Source organism: Acomys russatus, chromosome 16 (genome assembly GCF_903995435.1).
Source record: "Acomys russatus chromosome 16, mAcoRus1.1, whole genome shotgun sequence".
In the NCBI taxonomy this organism is placed as follows: Eukaryota; Metazoa; Chordata; class Mammalia; order Rodentia; family Muridae; genus Acomys; species Acomys russatus.
In genome coordinates this window covers 1,690,259-1,715,899 of record NC_067152.1, presented here as the reverse complement: position 1 = coordinate 1,715,899, position 25,641 = coordinate 1,690,259, and the positions used below count along the sequence as shown (strand labels likewise).

The 25,641-nt window shown below is 43.5% G+C and overlaps 1 protein-coding gene across 1 annotated transcript in view; it reads right to left on the bottom strand.

Annotated features, from left to right (window-relative positions):
- The window catches only part of Mettl16 (methyltransferase 16, N6-methyladenosine), a 44,106-nt gene that overhangs the window by 838 nt on the left and 17,627 nt on the right, over positions 1–25,641 (bottom strand). The window contains exons 5-9 of the mRNA XM_051157938.1: positions 19,153–19,268; positions 15,779–15,921; positions 8,031–8,100; positions 6,672–6,761; positions 14–187 (exon numbers count right to left, since the gene is read on the bottom strand). Coding sequence (XP_051013895.1) covers positions 14–187; positions 6,672–6,761; positions 8,031–8,100; positions 15,779–15,921; positions 19,153–19,268 — 593 coding nt within the window. The remainder of the gene's footprint in view (positions 1–13; positions 188–6,671; positions 6,762–8,030; positions 8,101–15,778; positions 15,922–19,152; positions 19,269–25,641) is intronic.

The window sequence follows — 25,641 nt, the reverse complement described above, 5'->3', positions numbered from 1 at the left end:
CATGGCTACCCACCTTCAGATCAGTGAGAATTTTTTCTATCCATGTTGTCACAACTACTATGCCTTCCACTGTGCCAGAGCCCAAAGATGAGGCCTTGAGAGATAATTCTTTCATCACAGACTCCAACACTACAAATGTAATGGGTTTCCTTGGCTTTTCTAATTTTCTTCGTTTACTTGGAGGTGACTGAAAGAAAAAAGAAAGTTGTCCCAACAATTAAACAGCACACTGTAATGGACACGGGTAGGGACATTTCCAGGGTTCCCAGCCCCAGGGATCAGACAAAGACCTTCACAGGGTTGTTTCCGATGCTGAAGGCAGCTCTACCACATCCTTCCCTTTACAAAAAGAGCAGGAAGATAAAGGCTGCCAGGACAGCACAGAGTCACACCATTAGCAATGGCAGACAGATTCAAGCTCCAAATCCACTCTCTTTCAAACCCAGATCACCTTGCTCTATTCGAGCTAAACCATCTTCTCCATCTGTGGTGCCCCATGCAGTCACACAGGCAGGGGACCACAGCCCAGTCTGTAAAGTATCTGTCATGCAAGCCTTAGACTTGAATCTGATCCCAAGAATCTGCATAAAAAGCGCGGTGGCTCACTCTAATGAGGTGGTGAAGCCAGGATGGTCCCTGGGCTCACCAGCCAGCCAGCTCCACTTAACTGGTAAGCCCCAGGCCAAGGAGAAGCCCTGTAGCTGAGGTCGTCCCCTGGTCTCCACACTAAGAGCCACTACTTCCGTTTATGCTTGCATAGCAAGGCTGGTTAGAGATGTAGCTCAGTGGTAAAGCACATGCCTAACATAGAAACACCAACTGATAGTTTATTTGAGTTTAAATGTGTTAAGTAGTGGTGGTAGCTCACCCCTTTAATGAGAACATCCGGGAGACAAAGGCAAGCAAAGCTGAGTCTGAAGCCAGCATAATCTACATAGCATGTTTAGGGTTAAACAAGGATACAAAGGGGACCACAACCAATCAGGGCACTTGATGAGGCTTGAAATACAGCGGCCTGCAAAATCCCAGCCAGGAATCAGGGCCACTGAGAATCACACAGGTGGAGGTTGGGGCCAGACACGGGCTGCCTGTCAGCTGGGGATGAAGAAAACCAGTGCCAATGAGAACACTACATTTGAAAGCTGGAGCCCGGGGAATCCAAAACACCTCCCCACTTTGTACCTAGGGTTTAGGCAGATTGCACTCCACCCACTAGAGGGACTCTGGTTCCACTTAAAACATCAAAAGTAACACTAGGGTAACTGAGTTACTTCTTTAAAGTTAAAATGCTCTACATGGTACTAAAGTTACATTTAGCTAAAAACACACATGCAAGCGCTTTTTTTGGTGGGGGGGGGGGTTGTTTCACTATGTTGTTAGGCTGGCCTAGAACTCAGAAATCCAACTGCCTACCTCCTGAGTAAAACAATGGGGGTAGGAGTGGGGACACCACTGCAGAGGGAGGACAGACACTTTAAACATACAGATTTGTGCCTGTTGATATAAGTAAAAACCTTAAGAATATTAAGACAATTCTAAAGGTCAGGGCAAAGCGAACAGGAATCCCTGGGAACCGTGCCACCCCTAACTCCAGTTCTGCCTGGCATGTGCACACACCCAGAGCCTTGGTGAAGCTTTGTCAGTTACCAGCCACTTCAAACAGAACACACTCAGAAAACAGCCAGTGATTCCTATACTGAATATGTAAGGTAATGTCACAACCACTTTTCTTTTTTTGGTTTTTCAAGACAGGGTTTCTCTGTGTAGCCTTGGCTGTCCTGAACTTACTTTGTAGACCAGGCTGGTCTTGAACTCACAGCTCTCTGCATGCCTCTGCCTCCCGAGTGCTGGGATTAAAGGCGTGAGCCACCACGCCTGAAACAATCTGTTTTTAATTTCTTTTTTTGGCAGCTGAGGACAGACAAAGTGGTAGTGGTACATACCTTTAATCCCAGTACTTGGGAGGCAGAGACAGGCAGATCTTTGCTTTCATGGCCAACCTGGTTTATAGAGCAAGTTCTAAGACAGCCAGGGCCACACAGAAAAACCAGATCTTGAAAAGAAATACAGCAAACTAGCCAGTTATGGTATCACTTGCTTTACTGGGAGGCAGGGGCAAGCAAATCTCAAGTTTGAGGCAAACATGGTCTACACAGAGAACCCCTATCTCAAAACAAAAACAAAAGCAGACAAACCTAGTAACTCAAGAGATATAATTTATACTCTAGAACTTTTCTTTTTTTGGTTTTACGAGACAAGGTTTCTCTGTGTAGCCTTGGCTGTCCTGGACTCACTTTGTAGACCAGGCTGGCCTGGAACTCACAGAGCTCTGCCTGCCTCTGGCATTACAGGCACTGACTGTGCTTGGCTTAGAACTTTTCAAATAAGGTTTGCAAATGATCAAAGACTAACTTAACTATGGCATTTAGTAATAATTCTAACCCCTACTCTGTCTTGTTTGTAATTAAAAATACCCAGTATACAGAGCAATAACAAATGTGAAATCATGTCTGAAGAAACTGATAGTCACCAGGCTTGGTAGTACACACCAAAGAGACACACAGGCAGACTTTCCTGAAGTCATTTCTGACTAGCTTAGACTTGTTTCTTTTTCTAAAATGCTCTTGTCCCCACCATTCATCTCAGCACTTACGCATATACAACTATTATATACATTGTTTCAGGTGTGTTTTGCTTTGACACAAAACTAACAATTAAGGAACTGATGAGGGTCTTTCTGGTTGCTTTATCACCACAGTAAGGATCATACCTTGACTCTGCTCAAACTTCAGTTCCCTAATCACCACATCTGTTTTGTAGCCTAATATAGAAATTGGCAAGTTTTTGTTTGTTTGTTTGAGATTTCTCTGTGTAGCCTTGGCTGTCCTGGACTCACTTTGTAGACCAGGCTGGCCTCGAACTCACAGAGATCTGCCTGCCTCTGCCTCCCAAGTGCTGAGGTTAAAGGCATGCGCCACCAAGCCCAAAAATAAAAAACAAAAAGAATTTATGAGGTATAGAGAGAAAGCACACGACATCCACACCTTTTATTGCGACCCTTCCCCACCTAGTCTGCAAAAGCCTGCTGCTAATAAGCTAGACGAGGAAGCCCAGGCTAAGAGAAATGCCTTGACCAGGGTGGACCACTTTTAAATCTTTTTATTTTTATGTCTATATGTAGCCTGCATGTATATATGTACTCCCAAATGCATGCTCAGAGACTGAAAGAGGGTGTGGGACTCCCAGGAATTAAAGCGGTTTGTGGGCTATCACAGGGGTGCAGGGAACCTGACCCAGGGCCTCTCAGAGAACAGTACAGCTCTTGTAACTGCTGACGCATCGCCACAGCCCTGGGAATACTTTATAAACCATGGTTCCTGGGCAATGCTCACAATTTACTAGAGCTATGTGTCACCCTCTACCCTTATCCTCTACCAACGTCAAACTTGTTAAAACAAATAGACCTAAAGCACCACCTTGCAGGACTGGGGAAGGTGTGCTAAGAGCAGCTGCTCAGCATCCTATAAAGAACAGCCTTACACTGCTTCCCTGTGTCAGTCAGAAATGATGGTACAAAAATTCCACCAACATTACGACTGTCATTTTGTTGCTAAAATGAGTCCAGACAACAGCAGTGGGCTTAGTGTAGGCACTTGCATGGCTTGAATTAGAATTTTCAGCATTCAGTATCAACAGAAACAAGTCAGGAGGCCTAACATAAGTGAAAACACGAGTTGCTATGGAAACTTGCACATCACGCTAAATGGCAGGGTGGGTAGGGAAGTAGGTCAGTATTTCTGCTTAGCGAGCTCTATTACGCGTCTTCCTCTCTTTGACTGAAACAGCATTCTCCTCCTGCCTGATCCCCAACAGGAGCAAGAAAGTTGGCTGAGCTTTCCACAGAAGCAGTGACTGGGGAGAGAGAGAGACTAAGTAGAAGGAAGGGCAACCGAGGAAGATCAACCCAAAATCTCCTGAGTAACCTGGATCTACCTGCAGGTGGTTGATCAAGGGCGCCCGCGCTAAGAAACTGTTGCTGGGTTACTACAAATGAAAAGCTGCCCCCCAGCCCCCAGAGCAGTTTAAGTGCATCTAACAGAACACTGGGGAATGCATTATTAGCAGCTTAGGGATGATGGCAGCGGTGGGGAGGGAGAAATACACTGTAGCATGGGAGGAATCTCAGGCCCTTAGCGAGACATTCTCTGATGGCTGGAAACTATGCAGGACTACAAGATACCCTAAAAAGGAGATAGGAAAGCTCACAGGTTCTTTTTCTAAGTAAGATGACTTTTTTAAAAAATAAAAATAAAAATAAACTGATCTTGTAGAAGGACACTGCCCTTCAACACTAGTATCTGTGATGACTCCTTCATCAAGGAGGGCAAAGAAGAATGTCGCTAAGCTGCCATGGGGACTGTCAGAGCCCACTGTCACCTCCTCCCAGCTGTGACAAAAATGTGGGCATCAGGTTACGAAGACACTCTTGGAAGCAGGTGCTGCTCCGATTTCCCACAGCTGTTTATATCTGCACAGGGACAGTTTAGGGTGCTCTAATGATGCGAACCATCTGCTGTGTAGGTCCTAGTAGTGTAGAAAACAATAGGATGATATCTGGAGGAGGCAGGCAGGAGCTATAGACAGCAGAGGCATCTTTTTAACTAGTGATCAAATCAAACACTAATCTCTAGCTGCCCTACTTCACAGTGCATGCTAGTCCAGGCTTCCAGGGAAAGGACACTTCTAGGGGCAGTATCCACCCTGCAGTTCATCCAGCTGTGGAGGAAGAATTGGCTCAGCTTTAAATGTGACCTGGTGTTTTCAGAAACAAACAGCATCTGCGAGTCATCCCTTGGCACTCCCACACACATCTATCTATCTCTGTCCATAACAACAGGAAGAGTGTTGGGGGATGGTTTGATGTATTTTGATGCTAATTACTGCTTGCTGTCTCTGAGCCACCTTTTGCTTAATAAAAAGCCATCCCACCTGGGCAGGACAAAAAGAGATAGGTGGCACTAAAAGAAAAAAAAATTCTAAAGACAAAACAAAACAACAACAAAAAACCCTGCCACAAAGAGAAAGAAGAGAGACTTAAAATACAGAAAGGAAGGCCACTATGGGTTAGCTAAAAACAAAAACAAAAACAAAAACAAAAACCATCGCCAGTGGCATGGATGGAGAAACCAGCCCAGATGATGAAGAACATTAATAAGTATTTGGGGTTATGGATGGGAGGTAGCTTGATAGAAGTTATTAGAAGCAGATGGCATGGGATTGAGGCAGGGATCCCATGCCTGCCCCACTATGGAAAGTAGTTTAGAGGATTAATGTCTGCCCTGCCCCAGGTTAACTAAGGCTATTTCAAAATATAGCAAGTGCCTGTGTTTTGACTGATTGCTAGCTGGGTCTACAGATAATACATTTAATTATAAAACAACAGAAGAGACTCAAACATAACAACATTTAGGATAGCTCTGGAGACCAAGAATCGTCAAGTCCTTGGAAGAGATGCTCCCAACACATGCCTGCCACACGGGCTGGGACAGAGGCATGTGGGAGCCAGTACCAGCCTCCACACACACCATGAGAAGCAAGAGAGGAGGAGGTGAACACAGGGTAGAAGGTGTGCTTCTGGGCAACAAGAAGCAGGCCAGGCTTGCAGGGAGGTGTGAGACAGACACATGCTATCTGCTCTGTCACCACGTCCCAGGGTGGCCCAGAAAACACTGAGTCTGTCTGTTGAGTCTGCATGTGTGGCAGCATTTCATTCTGTAGCCCAGGCTGGTCTAGACCTCTCATGTTCTGCGTTAGCCTCCTGGGGGCTGCCATTACTGCTGGGCGCCACCATTTCTAGCCAAGGCAACTTTTCCTTGAGGATATAATAGTACAGAGAACAGAGAGAAATTTGGTAACAATTTTTTTGAAGGTGTGTTTCTGTGCACATGTGTGTGCTCATCTGTGCATATTCACATACTCACACAGGTACCCAGGAGGGCCAGAGGAGAGTACTGTAGCCCCCGGAGCTGCAGTTACTGGTGTTGTGAGCTGTCAGATATGGGGTAAGAATTTGAACTCCAGACTCCGATAGAGCAGAAAGCACTCCTAACTTCTGAGCCACATCTCCAGCTCTCGGCTCTCTCTTTTTGAGGCACTTTCCTTGACACTACTATAGGCTGGCCTCAAACTCAGTTCTTCTGCCTCTGCTTTCCTGTACTGGGACTGGCACATGCTGCTCACACCCACTTTCTACTGGTAATGCTAAAAGATGAGCTAAAGCCTTTTACTGGGATCAACACAGTTCCTAAGTGTTACACAAAAAGAGGATAGAGCTGCGGAGCAGGAGTATAGCACAGGGGTCCAGCATTTGCCCCAGAAATAAAAAACCAGAGAAAGACAGACTGCAGCCTCAACAGCAGCTCTCCAGCAGGCTAGAAGCAGCAGTGACCACGCAGCCCAACAGAATAGTTACGCTGGCCAGGTGTTCCTACACATTAGGTTCCCCAACTTCTAACCGCTACATGATCCTAGGAATGCTCTTGCTTACAAACATTTGACATTTACCATAAACATCTGGAGAAACCTTTAGAAAAATAGGAGAGCACAGATTTAGTACCTGTGTGATCTACGAAAGCTGATCACATAACAGGCTTTGGACAGACTTCACTTACCGGTACTGTGACATCATCGTAAAAACTCCAGGCCAAGGCCCATCTCATTGTACGACCCTGACAGAACTCCGTGAAGGTGACTTTAGGAACCTGAAACCAACAAACACTGCATCTCACATGGAAGTTTTGTTTGATTTAATAGAGGTTCTCAGAGCCGGATGTGGTGGCACACACCTTTAGTCCCAGCACTCGGGAGGCAGAGGCAGGCGGATCGCTGTGAGTTCGAGACCAGCCTGGTCTAAGCAAGTCTAGGACAGCCAAGGCTAACATAGAGAGACCCTGTCTCAAAAAACAAAAACAGAAACAAAAAAGAGGCTCTCAGATAGCTAAGGGTAGCCTTGAACCCACGATCCTCCTGCCTCAGCCTCCTGAGTACTACTGACAAGACAAATGCACACCTCCGTGCCACCTTCAAACTAACGTCTGTCCTCATGTTTCTGGCAGCTAACTCCTGTTGTTATTTTTTATTAACAAACATTATTAAAATATAAGTTACACATGGCTGTCATAACAAAAAAGTTATCTCTCTGTAGAATTTTTACCTCATAAAATATTAGAATTTATAGATATCTCAAAGGTCAAATAAAATATCCATAATAGTCTTCTGAAGAGTCACTGTAAAGTGATTTAAGTAGTTTTTCTTTATTTCTTTGACAGAGGACTTGGCTAAGTGGCACCAAACTGGCCTCCAACTTGTGATCTTTGATTCAATTCTAGCATTTGGGATTCCACCTCCCAAGTGCTGGAATTACAGATGTATACATTCCCAGCAGTGCTGGAATTACAGATGTATACATTCCCAGCAGTGCTGGGGATTGGCTGCAGGGCCTCAGGCACTCAGCACTCACTCCTAAGGCTTTGTTCACAGTTGTGAGACAAGGTCTCAATATGTAGCCCCGGCTGGCCTCAAACTCAAAACACCCGCTTCTTCCTGAGTACTAGAGTAAAGGCATGCACCCACCACACCTGGCCTTTGTTTACTCTTTTAAAGACAAGGGCCAACCAAAGTCTGGCCAGAAGCGGCTTTGTCATGTCCCTTTCATGTATCAGATTTCAGAAAAAGAAAAAGAAACTACTTTGTAGTTTTTAATATACTTAACAAGAAATATTGGGCTGGAGAGATGGCTTAGCAACCAGGGGCAATTCCGGTTCTTACAGAGAACCCAGTTTGGTTCCCAGAACCCACAGGACAGATTACAGCCACCCACACTCCAGAAGAGGATCTGGCCTCTTCTCACCTTAGTGGGCACAAACATACCTGCAGACAAAACATTCATACATCTAATGCATGTTTAAAAACTGTAAGAACACATTTAGCCTTAGGGAGTAAACACTTGAATGGTAAGGACAAACCCTCACCCCTTGGATTCTAAGCTCTTCCTTCAGTGGCGCCAGACTGCATTTTTTCCCCAGCATACAGCTATACCACCTTGGAAAAAAAAAAAAAAAAAAAACAAGACAAATGACAGACTGGTTATAAGCACTGTTCATGAGAACACAAGAACAGCAGCAAACAAATATTGAGTTAAATTACAAATGACAACATTTGCACAAATTAAACAAATATTTAATCACTGAATAGGGGGAAGCCCAAGACAACTTAAAAACAGAATTTTGTTTTGCAAAATGGCTCCATAAACAAAAGCTCAAGTTCAATAACCAGATCCCACTGTGGAAGGAGAAAAGCTGGTCTCTGCCTGCCACATAACTACACACACAAGTAATAACAAAAAATGTAATTAAAAGAAAACTACTTACGGGTGGGGCATGATGGTGCACATGTTTTTTTTTGGGGTGGGGGTGGGGGAAGGGGTTTCAAGACAGGGTTTCTCTGTGTAGCCTCGGCTGTCCTGGATTCTTTGTAGACCTGGCTTTGTAGACCAGGCTGGCTTCCAAGGTGCACATCTTCTTATGGTTAGTTGGTTGAGTCTTTTTTGTTTTTGAAGACAGGGTTTAGCCTAGTATAGCCCTGACTGTCTTAGAACTCACAATATACACTAGGATATCCAGGGGTGCACAGTGAGAACTAGTCATCAGCCCCCACCCACTCCCCCCCCAAAAAAACATGGCCGGGTGTGGTGGTGCACGCTTTTAGTCCCAGCACTCGGGAGGCAGAGGCAGGGGAATTGCTCTGAGTTCAAGGCCAGCCTGGTGTACAAAGTGAGTCTAGGGCAGCCAAGACTACATAGAGAAAATCTGTTTCGAAAAACCAATAAAATAAAGTAAAAAGTTGTTTATAAGTATTTTTTTTCTTCAGGCTAGGGACTTGGGTGCATTGGTAGAGTTCTTGGCTGGCGTGCCTGGATCTCTGGGTCCAATCCCAGTGCACAGCACTAACAGACCCAGTGTGGAGCTACTTGCTTGTAATGCTAACACTGGTGGTCAGGTGGGGGCTGAAGGCAGGAGGGTCAGAAGTTCAAAAGCTACACAGAAAGTAGGTGCCAGCCTGAGCTATATTCTGTAATGATGTTAACTCTTTCAAACCTGGTAATTTGTCTTTTTCACGGATCTGGGCTGGAGAGATTTATTTATTTATGGTTACAGTGTTTTGCCCACTTGTCACCTGCACACTAGAAGAAGGCACCAGATCTTACTATAGATGGTTATGAGCCACCACATAGTTGATAGGAATTGAACTCAGGACCTTTAGAGCCATTTCTCCAGCCCAAAACAACTTTTATTATACAATCTCACACTAAATGAAGCAAATTCCTTGGAAGACACAAACTACTATCATACTTACTCTAGAAGTAGACAACTCAAATGGCTCATTATCAACTAAAGAAACCAAATTCATACTAAAATTATTCCTGCCAAGTACTTTTGCTGCTAAGTACATTTAAAGAAGATATATGGGCTAGGTATGGTACAAACCTGTAAGGGCAGCATCAGAGCCAAGTCAGTCTCAAACACATAGTTGGACTATATGAAACTGTCTCAAAAAAGGGGGTCGGGTGGAGTGCTTGCCTAGCAAGCACAAAGCCCTGGACAAAATGGTGCCTACCTTTGGGAGGAAGAGGTAGGAAGATCAGAAACCCAGTGTAATCTTCCACTAAACAGAGAATTCAAAAGTTGGCCTAATACATGAAAACCATCTCAAAGGCAAACAAAACGGCTCCAACTAGCTTCATGTGGCAATGTGCCTAGCCACTGAATGCTGGCTGCAATCTCAAGAGATATCCTGTGACAACTAATCAAAATGCAAGTAGAACAAAAAAGAACAAAGGAAGATCTGGTTACCCAAGAGACTTTGAACCCATTACAGTATTTTAATCATGGAAGTAGTCTCTACTCATTACAACATTTCAAAATTCCTCTGAGATGCTAGGTTTCAAGAAAAATTATTTTGAAACAATTTCTGGCCTTTTGGAGTTACAAGATTAATACAAATGACTCTCCTATACCCTTCACCCAGATTTACCAATTAACAAGTTCTCCGTGCATTTGTTCTGTATCTTTTCTAAAATATCTGGGAGGAGGTAGCTATGAAGCACTCCTGAACTCTAATATTTGAGAGGGAGCTATGAAACATTCCTGTTTTGGCCTGTACATTTTACAAAGACTTTCCTGTTGGTAACAACACTGAACAATTATCAAAATTAGGAAAGGGTAATGTTCATATGACATTCCCATGGTCTAGACTGGAATATAGTCCATATTCACCTTCCCAATTATCCCCATTTTCCCTGCACACACACTCCAGTGTGGGGTTTGCATTTCAGTTACCTGTCATGTCTCCTCAGTGTCCTCGTGCATCTTTTACTTTCATCTCAGGATGTGAATTAGATTCTGAGTGCCCATTTTTGTTGTGAAGGGCACACAGGTTCCCCTGTGTCCTTCTAGGACTATCAGATCGGAAGCTCCTGGGTGGGAGCAGTCCGCATGGCTTCTCCACTTCCAGTGTCCCTCAGCCCTTCTTGAAAGTCAGTACTCTTTGGAGAGATTCTGAAACTATGTAAATACCCCGTCCTTTGCTGGTTTTCAATGCTTGGGATCAAACCCAGGGTTCAAAAATACTCCACACACACTATACCACTGAGCTATAGCCCCAGTCAATAATATCCAGTTTTTCAAATTTCCCACTGTTGATTTTTCCCACAGACCAATTATTTCTATGACAACAACAAAATGATCTTTCTAGTCTCACTGTTTACGGACTTATTCATTAGAAAACAATTTGGCTTGAACTAGGCCTTATGCCCATTTAACATATGTCATTTAGGGGCACGGAGAGATTTCACAGCTGGATATTGTAGCAGACACCTGTAATCCCAGCACTCTGGAAGGCAGAGGTAGGCGGATCACTGTTGGGGTTAAGGCCAGTCTGGTCTACAAAGTCCAGGACAGCCAAGGCTACACAGAGAAACCCTGTCTCCAAATCAAGGCGGGGGGGGGGGGGGGGGGGAGTGGCATTTTGATCTAGCTCTGTTATCAATTGTTTGAAAGATTACCAAACAACTGTCATTATAAAGACCCACCCATGGAAAAACTCAACAGTAAGAAACTTGAGAATGTCTCATTTCACGAGGGAAAGGTTAGTTAGGTCTTTAAGCCTTTTTTGTTGTTGTTGTTTCAAGATAGAGTTTTTCTGTGTAGCCTTGGCTGTCTTAGACTCGATTTGTAGATAAGGCTAATCCCTAACTCAGAGACCCACCCTGCCTCTGCCACCTGAGTGCTGAAATTAAAGGTGTATGACACCACTCCTGGCTACTCTCTGGCTCTTTACTTAGGATGTGCATCGAAGTCGTATGGATTACGCTTTATCTAAGCCACCATGCCCAGCCTTTAAGCCAAATTTTACATTTAAGTTGTAATACAGAAAAGCAAGTTACAAGCAGAGGCTTGGGGTGAAAATGGCCAGGAGCTCACCACCTTGGTGCACATAAGTGGACTGCTAGAGCAAAGGCTCCAGTCACCAAAGCGGCTGAAGGGTCTGCTTCACCTCAAAACCCATCATTTAAACTGACATAAATTCTCAACTGTCATGGCTAAAATTAAACTTTTATATTTCCCCCTGCAATCTCATGTAGGCCAGGATGGCTACACACTTCAATTGTGGTCTATTTAGAAATATAGCTGCATTACAGACCACTAAAACAGAATCAGAAAATCTGCCTTATAAGTAAAACCAAGTTGTTTAACTTGACTCTTTCAAGTTCCTCACAACAAAACAAAATACGGTCACTGTGAACTAAATTGTCACTAGGCATGACTTCAACCTTATGAGTTCCTGTGTATCTTTAGGAACAAGAAGACAAAAATAGTATTTAATTTTTTAAAAAAGATTTCTTTTATATATATGTGTGTTTTGCTTGTTTCTTTTGTGTGGATGGATGTTAGGAGCATCATGTACATGCTTAATGCTTTCTGGGGTCAGAAGAAGCCGTTGGCGCTCCTGAAACTGGAGTTATATATGGGTGTAAGGGCTGTGGTAAAGGCTAGTGTTAAGGGCTGGGAACTGATCCTGAACAAGTGCTTTAAACACTAGCTGAACACAAGAAAAATACTTTAGATGGATTAAAAGCAGCAGGTGGTGCTGTGCGTGGTGGCGCAAGCCTTAAATCCCAGCACTCAGGAGGCAGAGGCAGGCAGATCGCTGTGAGTTCAAGGCCAGCCTGGTCTACAAAGTGAGTCTAGGACAGCCAAGGCTACACAGAGAAACCCTGGAGAGAGAGAGAGAGAGAGAGAGCAGCAGCAGGTGGGAGGGAGGGTACCTTGACATTTTTTTCCTTTTTTTTCAGACAGGGTCTCCTGTGGCCAGGTCTGGCCTTGAACCCCTGATCCTCTTGCCTCTACTTCCCATACGCTGGGATTACACGGCATGTGCTCCACACCCACCTAAAATACTTGTTTTTACTCTCTGATTCTCACAGAGCCTCAGCATACATATACAACTTTCACAGCAGTCTAAAAGCTGAGTCACTAGTGATTTAAACGTGACGATGACAAACTCTTAGCCTGCCTGAGCCCTAACCACAGACAGACGAACACTTTCTACATCAAATGGCCAACTATCCAGAGGCACATAGCTCTTCTCTGCCAATCTACACCTCTTATTCAACTTTGGGGCTGCAGAGTCAGGCATAAGCAGACCTACAAAATACTCAAAATAACTTTGTGTTCCTTAGAATGCTTCTTTATTTTCATTTTTATTTATTTATCTTTTAAGATTTGTTTATTGTCACATTATAGATGGCTGTGAGCCACCATGTGGTTTCTGGAAATTGAACTCAAACTCAAGACCTCTGGAAGATCAAGCTGTGCTCTTAACCTTTGAGCCATCTCTCCAGCCCAGAATGCTCCTTTAAAATGCCTTTTTTTTAAAAAGATTTATTTATTATTATGTATACAGTGCTCTGCCTGCAAATACACCTGTAGGCTGGAAGAGGGCATCATGTCATATTACAGATGGTTGTGAACCACCATGTGGTTGCTGGGAATTGAACTCAGGACCTTTGGAAGAGCAGGCGGCACTCTTAAGCACTGAGCCATCTCTCCAGCCCCCCTCCCCCCACCTTTTTTTCTAACTCAAGGACAATTTCATTGATTTAAAGCACACCCCACCCACCACCCACCAAGGCAGGCAGGTTGTAATCCTCAGCAGTAGCCCAGAGAAGAATTCAGAAAAGTCAGACTTGCAGAGCTGCATGCCTATGATCCAAAAGCCACTGCCTAATGCCTAAAACTTAGTTGTGATGCCGGGTGTGGTGGCACATGCCTTTAATCCCAGCACTTAGGGAGGCAGAGGCAGAAAGATCTCTGTGAGTTTGAGGCCAGCCTGGTCTACAAAGCCAAGGCTACACAGAGAAACTGTCTTGAAAAAAAAAAACATACTTAGTTGTGTAGATTAATGTATAATTTAAAAGTCTCCTAATCAAAGTAACAGCTTCCTCCCCATTAAATGGTAGCCTAAAAGAACCATCAACAGTTTCCCCATTTTCCTGTTTACCCAATGCCCCAAAAGTCAACACATAGCCAGGCATGGGCTGCCAAAGCTAAATAAATGAAATCCTATCTAAAAAAAAACAAAACGAAACAAAACAAAAACAAAAGCCAGCAGATGATGAAATAGTCATTTATTACAGCTAGACCACAATCCTCATATACCCATTTCTTCTTCAAGTTTCATTACTCTATTGACTTTCTTTCTTTTGTTTTTTTTTTAAAGATTTATTTATTATTTATACAGTATTCTGCCCACACGTGTGCCTGCCCACCACAAGAAGATACCAGATCTCATTATTGGTGGTTGTCAACCACCATGTGGTTGCTGGGAACTGAACTTGGGACCTTCAGGAAGAGCAGACAGTGCTCTTAACCTCTGAGCCATCTCTCCAGCCCATCTATTGACTTTCTTTAAATTTACTTTACTTGGGAGCTGGAGAAATGGAAGTTAAGATCTGTTCTTCCAGGAACCAAATGGTGGCTAACATCCATCTATAATGAGATCTTGCCCTCTTCTGGTGTGCAGGTGTACATGAGGGCAGAACACTGTGTAAATAATAAATAAATAAAATATATTTTCTAAAATTTAATTTACTTTGCCAGGTGTGGTGGGGCACGCCTTTAATCCCAGCACTAGGGAGGTAGAAGCAGGCAGATCGAGGGCAGCCTGGTCTACAAAGTGAGTTTAAGACAGGCAAGGCTACAAAGAGAAATTCTGTCTCAAAAAAAGAAAAAAGAAAAGAAAAAGAAAAAAATTACCTACTTTACTTTTTCAGGCTTTTCCTTCAGGCTATTTAGCCTGAGCCTCTTTCTCCTTTACCATACTCTAATGTGTTTGAAGAAATCAATTGAAGCAAAGCACACTAACCTTAAGCCAAAGGGTCACCAAGCTATTGTCCTCTTTTTCTTTTAATGATTTATTTAAGTGTTTATCTGTGGGAGTCGGGGAGGGAGTTCTTATGTGTCTATGAAAAGCCAGGCGCCCTCTATCATATTCTTCCCATTCCTTTGAGGCAGGCTTTCCCCCTGAACTGGGGGGGGGGGGGGGGGGGGGGGCGCGGCAGGTTGGTGCTTTCTTGCTAGGCTGTAAGTCAGCAAGCTACTAAGACCCTACTGTCTCTCTGTAACGCCCATAGCTGGTTTTGCAGATGAGATGCCCAGTTCATTACGTAGGGGCTAGGAGAAAAGCTTTGGCCCTCATTGTCAAATGACTAAGTACTCTTAACTACTCAGTCACCTCTACAGCCTCAAAGCTGCTTTCCATAAGAACTGCAAGCTGGCCCAGCCTTAATCCGAGCACTTGGGAGGCAGAGGCTGCAAGTTCGGGGCCAGCCTGGTCTACAAAGTGAGTCTAGGACAGCCAAGGGTACACAGAGAAACCATGTCTCAACAAAACAAAAACCAAAACAAACAAAAACCACTTTCTCTACTTCACAAAACTATTTCCTGGGTTGAGAGCTCTTTAACTTTTTTTAAAAAAAATACATTGTTCTGCTTGCATGTACACTTGCACACCAGAAGAGGGCACCGGATCTCCTTATAGATGGCTGTGAGCCACCATGTGGTTGCTGGGACTTGAACTCAGGACCTCTGGAAGAGCAGCCAGTGCTCTTACCCTCTGAGCCATCTCCCTAGCCCTCTTTTTAACTTTCAGCTACCACCTTATCCATCAGATCAACAACATGTGGCAGAGTGCAAAGTGGCATGAGACAAGCTGCTCTGAGTACCTAACACTGGCCAATGACAGGTATATCGTCCAAAATAATTAGCTTTTAAAAGAGAACAGCCCTACCCCATATCTCTGGAGATGGTTGGTAATCTGTTTCCCTTCATTAAGTTCCTGACAGCTCAATGTCCTCACATCTGTCACTGTTTAGGAAACTGAGTCCAAGAACCTCAATTGCTTTGAATATTAGGCAACAAATTGATTCTGGTTCATGGGACAGATTCAAACCCATCTGTTTTCTAATCAAAGCCGTCTTTGAGTTGACTCTGCCTCATCACAGGACACACTGATGGAGCAGCACAACCACCTGGGAGGCCCCTCCTGTCACCTGTGCAGGCCTGTGGACATTATCGACTTGTTTGTCAGTCGCAGTGAGTATTTTTCCTAGAGAGACATCACTTTTTCAGGATCACACGAGGTGCATACTCCTACTTACCTTAGTCTCCTTTTAAGTTGTAAACTGTCATGGATGATCCTTTTAACAAATTCAAGTTCGCCTCCTTCCGCCATGATCTCTGTGATGCCTCCTGTGTTTACGGAACTAGGTGGAGGTCTTCGAGAATTCCGAGAGTTTACACCCTGAGTGACAACAAGAGCCACAGCCTTTGAATGTAGCCTAGCCATTATTGTGCTACACCGAGGACCTACCGATCACACAGCCTAGCTGGGCTGCAGTGTGGTGATAAAGCACTTGCCTAGCATGCGCAAGGCCCTGGGGATGAAACATGAGAACATTTACCTTTTATATAGCCCAATCTGTTGCTTTTTCTTTATGCTTTCTGTCTTGATACCATGGCCAGGAAATCTACCCAAAGATTAAATAAATATTTACTTATGTTTTCTTCTAATTCTGTTATGGTTCTTTCCTTATAGTTAAGTATTTAACTTATCCTTACCACACTTCATAGGAAAAAAATGAACTCAAATGCATCAATGACCTAAATGTAAGAACTTAAACTAAAGAACTCCCAAGAAGAAAACATAGAAGTAAATTTTCATTAACTTGGTAGCCAATGGTTTCTTAGATACAACACCAAAAAGCATAAAAACAACACCGAATAGATGAATTGTATTTTATCAAAACTAAAAAGAGCTTCACTATAACAAATTCCATCAAAATGGCAGACAAGCCGGCTTGTAATCCCAGCACTCAGGGGGCAGAGGCAGGCAGATTGCTGTGAGTTCGAGCCCAGCCTGGTCTACAAAGTGAGTCTAGAACAGTCAAGGCTACACAGAGAGACCCTGTCTTGAAAAGAAAAAAAAAAAAAAAAAAAAAAAAGATTTGAAGACAAGGCCGGTATGGTGGCGCATGCCTTTAATCCCAGCACTCAGGGAGGCAGAGGCAGGGGGGTCTCTGTGGATTCGAGGCCAACCTGGTCTACAAAGTGAGTCCAGGACAGCCAAGGCTTCACAGAGAAACTTTGTCTTGAAAAACAAAAAGGAACAACAGAGGAAGAATCCTTAAAACAGCAGCCCGGCAGCAGTGGTGCACATCTTTAATCCTAGCACTCAGAGGCAAAGGCAGTGGGATCTCTGAGGCCAACATGGCATACAGAGTGAATTCCAGGACAGCCAAAACTACACAGAGAAATCGTGGGGGTAGAGGGGAAGGCCCTTAATAGGAAGAAAAGTAACCCAAATTTAAAATGGACAAAGAGGCAGATGAAGACACAAGTTTAGTGAGACAGTGCTTGTTGCTTGCCCAGCATGTGCAAGGCCTAGGGTTGCTCAATGAAAAATCTGTAAGGGTCTGATCAGATCCTTGACATTGGAAGAGGGTAGGTGAGGCAAGGGATCTGAATGGTGTTATTCCATGGAAGATGAGCAAGGGGCCACTAAGAACATGAAAAGATGCTCAGCATAGCCAGCCATCAGGAAAACGTCATCCATACCCACTGGGGTAGCATCTAAGCTACAGATGCTTAGAGGTGCTGAGGAACCTCACAGGAGCTGGAGCACAGGCAACAGTCACTGTAAAACACTGGCAGGCCGGACAGGCAACCTATTAACACTGCCTCAAATTTTAAAAGATGATAAAATAAGAGACATTTAGGGAGTTAGAAATGGCTCACAGGTGAGACTCCCTGCTGTTCTCAGTACTGTGCGCCCAAGTACTTAGGGAAGCCAAAACCCCTATCTATATTTCTAAATGCAGGGAAACACTTTTAATAAATTTTACTGCAGGATATGGTTATTTTTGCTCATAAGCTCAAAAGCTAAATTTTTAATTACTTAAGTAGTATTTTGCTTTATTTTCTAATCAAGAATGTTAGTACTTTTAGTAAATTACCGCCTAAATTCTTGATTTTGTCAAAAAACAATATTTTAAAAAATTTATTTTTGGCTGGGCATGATGAGGCACACCTTTAATCCCAGCACATGAAAGAAAGATGCTGCTTTTGAGAGTCCTAGGCCACATAATGAGCTCCAGGCAGCCTACATGGTGATGAGACCTTATCTAATAAAAAACAGTAATTTAAAAAATTTTTATGTGTAATTATATGTGTTTGCACTCATGTATGTGTACTACTGGTGCCCAAGAGGCCAGAAGAGGGTGTCAGATGACCTGAAACTGACATTATAAATAAGTTGCGAGCAGCTATGCAGGGGCTGGGAGACAAACGCAGGTCCTCTGCAAGAGCAGTAAAGTGCTTTTAACTGCTGAGCCATCTCTTTTGGCTCCAAACTAGTTTTAAATACATTATGTTTTGGTTGTTTTAAGTGCTGAGGTTTGAAGCTAGGGACTCTCAGATGCTAGGCAAACACTCTAACCCTGAGATATATTCCTAGCTCTCTCTTAAATTTTGAGTAGGGTCTTACTAAGTTGCTTCAGGCAGGATGAAATTTACTAAGTTCAAACTAGACTGGCACTTGCAATCCTCCTGCCTCAGCCTCCCATGTAGTAGGAATTACAGATCCTCACACATCAGTTTATTATATCCAATAGATTCTGTTCAGTATCTACAAGCAAATACATGTTTTCAACATTCAGCCATTTATTTATTATCAAATAACAAAAAGCAGTAATTTTTGTCCCTAGTGTGACAAGCTCAGTCCAGCAGAGACTGGGACCTACACTGGTTCAATGCTGAAAGTTCAAACTCTAGGGGCTGGAGAGATGGCTCAGTGGTTAAAAACAGTAGCTGCTCTTCCAGAGGACCTGGGTTCCAGTCCCAGCACCCACATGGTGACTCACAACCATGAGGCCCAGGGGCTGGTCCCTGAAGGCTCCTGGCACACACGTGGTACACAAACATTCACACAGGCAAAACACTCATGCACGTAAAGTTTAAAAATGGTTTTAGCCAGGCAGTGGTGGCACACACCTTTAATCCCAGCACTCAGGAGGCAGGGGCAGTTCAATGGCACCTGGTCTGCAGAGCAAATTCCAGGAGCTACACAGAGGAATTCTGTCTCAAAAATCAAAGGAAAAAAAAGTTTTAAGACCACAGTTTGAGGAAGAACTCTCTCATCATCATCTCACCTCCTAAGTGCTGCTTACCCACAAGCAAACAAGCCTGAAAAACATTGCAGAGAGCCAGGACAGAGCCAAGTGGAAACTAGAAACAAAAAGCCTCAGTGTTTATGACACTGCGAGTTCCTTGGTCAAACTGCTCCTGAAGCCTCACTATCTGGACCTTTCAGCTACAGAGATTGTCCAACTGAAATCTATCTATAACAGGGCTGACAGAATCTCAAACCAACAGCACTATAACCTGCACAGCTGCTAAAGAAAAACTGCCTACTGTTCTTATCTCTGCAAATGAGGTCAAATTAGCTAAGCTTTCAGTAACTTTAAAGGTACTTTACCTTGGCTTCCAATTGGTTGGCAAAAAAGGGAGGGTTGCACATGCAGAAGTCATAAACTATCTCAGACTCCTCCTTAAGCGCGTCCATCAGGAGTGTCTTCTGGGGCACTTTTACCACTAGGGAGAAAATGGGAACTGTTAGTTACTATTTGTTTTGCAATGGCTTTAAAATAAGTGCACAAAGCAATACACAGCTGAGGAAGACAACATTGACAAGTAGTGGGTGCACATGCCTTCACACGACTCCCCGTGAGAGGCAGAACTGCAGAAATGGCTAAGCACAGCAGATGCATTAACCATGTCCATGTTCCCCTTTCCAGTGTGTGTCAACACTACTAGGAAAAGTATTAGTCCCTTTCTAAAGAGACATAGTAAAATCTGCTTAATAAAACAAGAGGTTTCGCCCCTGGAACTCCTACTCTTTAGAGTTCTCACTTTCCTGTAATAAATTTATGTCCATTCTGCTAAATCTAGATTTTAAAAATCAGTAACAAGGCGCTGGAGAGTGTAAGAGCACTCATTGCTTTCCCAGGATCCATGTTTGATTCGCTGTACCCACACGGTGGCTCACAACTATCTCAAACTTCTGTTCGATAGAGCTCACACCTCCTCCTGACATCCAAAGGTACCAGGTATAAATGTAGTGCACAAATATATATGCAGGCAACACATTCATTCACATAAAATAAATCTTTAAAAAATTAAAAATGGTGTCACTATATGATGGTCATAAAAGGTAAACGATCATGACCGAGGAATTGGACTAGTTCTTGCAAATTAAGCTTATATAATTTAGCAGGAGTAGTGGCACATAACTATAATCTGAGCAAATGGGAAGCAGAAGCAGGATAGAAAAATCAAGGCCAGGATGAATTACAAACTTAAGCCCCTTTTTTGGAAGACAGTCTCACTCTGTAGACCAGGCTGGCCTCAAGTTCACAGAGGTCTACTTGTCTCTGCCACCCTAATATTGGGATAAACCCTGGGCTAACACAGCTAACCCTAGTTTTTTTGTTTGTTTGTTTTGTTTTTCAAGACAGGGTTTCTCTGCATAGCCCTGGTTGTCCTGGACTCGCTTTGTAGACCAGGCTAGCCTCCAACTCACAGCAATCCGCCTGCCTCTGCCTCCCAAGTGCTGGGATTAAAGGCATGCGCCACCATGCCCGGCAGTTTTTTGGTTTTTTAAAATAAAAACATAGTTGAAGCCAGGTGTGGTGACGCACACCTTTAATCCCAGCACTCGGTCTAAAAAACAGGTATGCAAGTGGACATAATAGTCCACATCTATAATCCCAGAGTTCCAGGTCATCTTAAGATACACAGTGAGTTTAAAAGCCAGCCTGGAATACAGAGAGACCCTGTCTCAAAAAAATAGAAAGAAAGAAAGAAAAAAAAAAAATTTGAGTGGCAGTGGAAATGTAGCTCAGTTTGTAGAGTGACTGCTTAGCATTCACAAAGCCCTCGTATAAATGCCCTGCACCTGCACAATATAGGTAATGACAGACACCTATAATCTCAGCACTTATAAAGTGAAGACAAGATCAGCAAGTTCAAGCTCATTATCAGCTACACAGAGTTCAAGACCAGCCTACACTAGAGGCCTTGTCTAAAATAAACAATTCACAGGTATACAAATCAAACATTTAATGATAAAGCATTAAGCAATTATTTGGCATAAATATAATTTTCCATTCATTAATGGTGAAAGTAAATTTGCAGTAGAAATGGATATGCTTTGCTTTATTTATTTTTATATAAAAATTAAATCTTGGTTGAGCATGTAAGTCATAGAATATCTTCAATGAAGTCAGGCATGGTGGTGCACATCTTTAATCCCAGCCTCAGGGAGACAGAAGCAGGTGGATCTCTGTGAGTTTGAGGCCAGCCTGGTCTAAAAGTGAGCTCAGGACTGCCAATGCTAAACAAAAAACAAAAATAAGAGGGGACATTTTCAATGTTTTTCAGATGATCAAATATTTTGATCATATAACAATCTGAGAGGGTTGCTTTACAAAAACAACATAAAATGGTAAAACAACTCATAAATTCTTGGAAATTCTGTTTTGATCCTACACTAAAATTCACTTAAACAATTTTCTAAAGAATTTAAGTTAGCAATTCAAACAACACTTTGTTTTTCTTTTTCTTTTCTTTTTTTTAAACACTTTGTTTTTCAAGATAGGGTTTCTCTGTGTAACAGAGCCCTGGCTGTCCTGGACTTGCCTTTAGACCAGGCTGGCCTCAAACTCAAAGATCTGCCTGCCTCTGCCTCCCCAAGTCCTGGGATTACAGGCGTGTGCCACCATGCCCAGCTCAAACATAATTTTTGGTTTTTTTTTTTTTTATTCTATTACTACTATTATTATTAATATTGGCGAAAAGGTCTCACTGTGTAGTTCTAGCTGGCCCAGAACTTGCTCTGTAGACCAAGCTGAGAGAGATCCACCTGCTTCGGCCTCTCGAAAACACTACCATGGCTGGCTTTTGGTATTGTTGGAGATATATTATTTTTCCTCAAGTGTGTGTATGACTGAGTTTGCGTATATCCTGCCTGTGCAGGTGCCTAAAGAAGTGAGGCATCCTAGCCGGGTGTGGTGGCGCATGCCTTTAATCCCAGCACTTGGGAGGTAGAGGCAGGCGGATCGCTGTGAGTTCGAGGCCAGCCTGGTCTACAAAGTGAGTCCAGGATGCCCAAGGCTACACAGAGAAACCCTGTCTCGAAAAACAAAAAAAAAAAAAAAAAAGAAGTGAGGCATCCAATAATCTGGAACTGGAGTTACAGGCACATGTGAGTCACCTGATCTCAGTGCTGGGAACTAAACTGGGATCCTCTGCCAGAGCAGTAAGCTTTCTCCATCTCCCCAGGCCACAAACACCAATGTAAACACGTGTGTGTGTGTGTGTGTGTGTGTGTGTGTGTGTGTGTGTGTGTTAGTTATGCACAAGTCACACATACACACACAGGCTCAAGAATGTGGAGGTCAGAGGACAACTTGGTTTCTCTCCTTCTAACATATGGGTCCTGGAGATTGAACTCTGGTCATCAGGCTTGGCATAAAGTGCATTTACCCACTGACCCATCTTGTTGGCTCCCAAATAGCCTCAAATATTCTAATATAATATGACCCCAAATTATACTAATTTGATAGTTACATTCTGGAGAATGGCAATAGGAAAAATCCTAGTTTTTCTTTTCCATAGCTAAAGCATGGAACAGAAAAATAGTAGTTCCTTACACAACAGCCTCAAATCTGAACAAGGTGTTTCACGTAGTCTTTCTGTGTCACACGGTACGCTGGCTTTCACAGTGCAAAGTGCATGTTCTATGTTTAGAACCAAAGCTACAGTGAAGTCTTATTATGCAACATCGACAGGTGCTTCCAGGAATACCTCAGATTCATTTTGCACTTAATCCTGAATTAATCTCTGGTTACTGGATATTCAGAAACCTTGTGAGCAACCTCTTCCACCTCCTGCCACCCCTCCCACATTCAGTGATACTACCCTGTATGAGGTCACAAGCCAGAGCCTTGAAGCCTTGGTGTAGGTGACCCTGTGACCATTTCCACCTAAGAAAGAGGTGAAGTACTTCCTCTGGAGGGCTGTGATGGTGGATAGTGCTAAGAGGCAGGGTTATGACTGGTCCTTTGCTGGTATGTAAGCAGGCTGCTCAGGCTCACTTGGTGAGTCAAGTGGGAACACTGTCCTGGGCTACCTTACCCGGTGTTTCCACATTAGAGCCAATAAAAGCCTCCCTTCAAGTGGCCTTTTCTTGCCAACTTTCACTGGAGTGGTATGACCTTGTCAGAAAAAGAAGACAGCAGCAGAGACAGTAGAGCAGCAAACAGCACCAGCTGGGGAAGTCAAAAGGCAGCCAGCAGCCAAAGCAGGAAGAGGGACAGAAGCAGAAGGACAAGAAGTAAGAGAGGGCAGCGAACTAAAACTGAGAAGGGGAAAGGTTTTAGAAGTCAGCCGGAAAAAGCAATGCAAGCCCTGGTCTGGAAGTTTCAATGACAGGCTACACTGGCTGGTAAAGATGGCTAAGGACTCCTCGGAGCCAGCCAGTTTTCACCTACAGCCTACAGAGGGACATCAGAGGACATAGCTGCTGCTGCTTCTACTAGCCTACTGTACCCCTCACTGCTGCCAAACTTGGGAGAGAAACCAAAGCTGCCCAAGCGTTCTTGCCTGCTCATGGCCCAGCTGGTTCATTTATGCAGGAAGATCCCAAGTCTCAGGCCAATCTACATAACATGGCATAGATCAGAGAGAGAAACTGCACTGAGAAGCAATGTTTAGGGGCTAGAGAGGTGGCTCAGAGGTTAAGAGGTCCTGAGTTCAATTCCCAGAAACCACATAGTGGCTCAAAGCCATCTATAATGTAATCTAATGCCCTCTTCTGGGCTGCAGATGTACATGCAGGCAGAACACTGTATATGTAATAAATCTTAAAAAAAAAAAAAGTTTAAGGCCAGGCACACCTTTAATCCCAGTACTTGGGAAGCAGATGTCAGCTTACACTACAGAGTGAGTACAGGACAGCCAAGGAAGGCTATACAGAGAAACCCTGTCTCAGGAAAAGAGAGAGGTTTGAAAAGTGCAAAGCTAAGAGCCTGAGGATATAGCGCAGTGACAAAGTGCTTGCCTAACACATAAAACTCCCTACGATGTTCTTCTCATCCTCCTACGCCAATTCACTCAAAACATATCACAGACCTAAAAATAAAAACAAACAAACAAACAAAAAACTAGAAAATAATATAAGAAAAGACAACCTTGGCCAGGTGGTGGCTTTAGGCATGGTTCATGAAGAAAAAGTTCTGGGTTTCACATTAAGTAAGCATTTTGCTCTGGAAAACACTTTGTCAAGAGAATGAAAAGCCACAAGCTGAAACAAAACATTTCAAAAAACATATCCACACCTTTAATCCCAGCAACCGGGAGGCAGAGGCAGGGGGATCAGTATGAGTTCGAGGCCAGCCTGGTCTACAAGGTGAGTCTAGGACAGCCAGGGCTATGCAGAGAAATCCTGTCCCAAAAAAAAGAAAAAAGAAAAAAGAAAGAAAATCTGACTGGATGTGGTGGCCCATGCCTTTAACCCCAGCACTCATGAGGGTAGGGGACATTCATTCAATCTTGCTGTGAACAGTTCTATAAAATAAAGTATATTAAAATAGAGACCAAAAGCATTTGAGAACATTTAACAAAATAGCAATGACTTAACAGCCGCATATAGTAGTCCGTGGCTTAATATTTATTTTTAACTTTACATGTAAGAGTGCTTTGTGTGCATGTGTGTGCATCATATGCATGCCTATTGTTCTCAGAAGCCAGAGGCATCAAATCCCCAGGGATTAAAAATTACAGACTGAGCCGGGCGTGGTGGTGCACGCCTTTAATCCCAGCACTCGGGAGGCAGAGGCAGGCGGATCACTGTGGGTTCCAGGCCAGCCTGGTCTACAAAGCGAGTCCAGGATGGCCAAGGCTACACAGAGAAACCCTGCCTCGAAAAACAGAAAAAAAAAAAATTATAGACTGTGAGTTTGAGGCCAGCTTGGTCTACAAAGCGAGTCCAGGCTACACAGAGAAACCCTGTCTTAAAAAACAAAAAACAGAAAACAAACCACCGCTCCAAAAAAAAAGAAAGAAAAGGACAGTTGTGAACCATCACATGAGTGCTGGAAATAGTAAGCACTCTCAACCCCTGAGCCATTGCAACATAGCAAATTTTTAAGATCTACTAGGGAAAACACACACACACACACACACACACACACACCACCCTACTTAATTAACTAAACTAGAAGGTGTGATATTTTGAATAAGAATGCCCCCATGCCTGAAAAGAATTAGGAGGTGTGGCCTTGATGGAGGAGGTGGGTCTTTGAGGTTGAAAGCACACCATTGAGGTTGCTTCCCAAAATGCTGCTCCAGCACCTGTCTGCCCGCCACCACAATAGTCATGAATTCTAACCTTCTGAAACTATACGCCTTCTGAAACTATATGCCCCAAATAAAACTCTCTTCCACACACTGTCTTGGTCATACTGTCTTATCTCAGCAATAGAACAGTAACCAAGACAGAAACAAATTCACAAATCACAACATAAAAACAACAAGGAGCAGCTATATTTAATATGTTAATTCTGGAATCAAAACCAACTAGAATAGACTGGATAATGTACAATTTGAAGTCTTTTTTTGCTTTTTGAGACAGGGTTTCTCTGTGTAGCCTTGGCTCTCCTGGACTCACTTTGTAGACCAGGCTGGTTTGGAACTCTCAGAGATCCGCCTGCCTCTGCCTCCGTAATGAGTGCTGGGATTAAATGTGTGTGCCACTACGCCCAGCTGAAGTCTATACATCTAAGCAAAAGATAACAAGCCAGGCTGGGGGCACTCATCTTTTTTTTTTTTTTTTTAAAGACAGGGTCTTTGTGTAGCCTTGACTGTCCTGGACCCGCTTTGTAGACCAGGCTGGCCTCGAACTCAT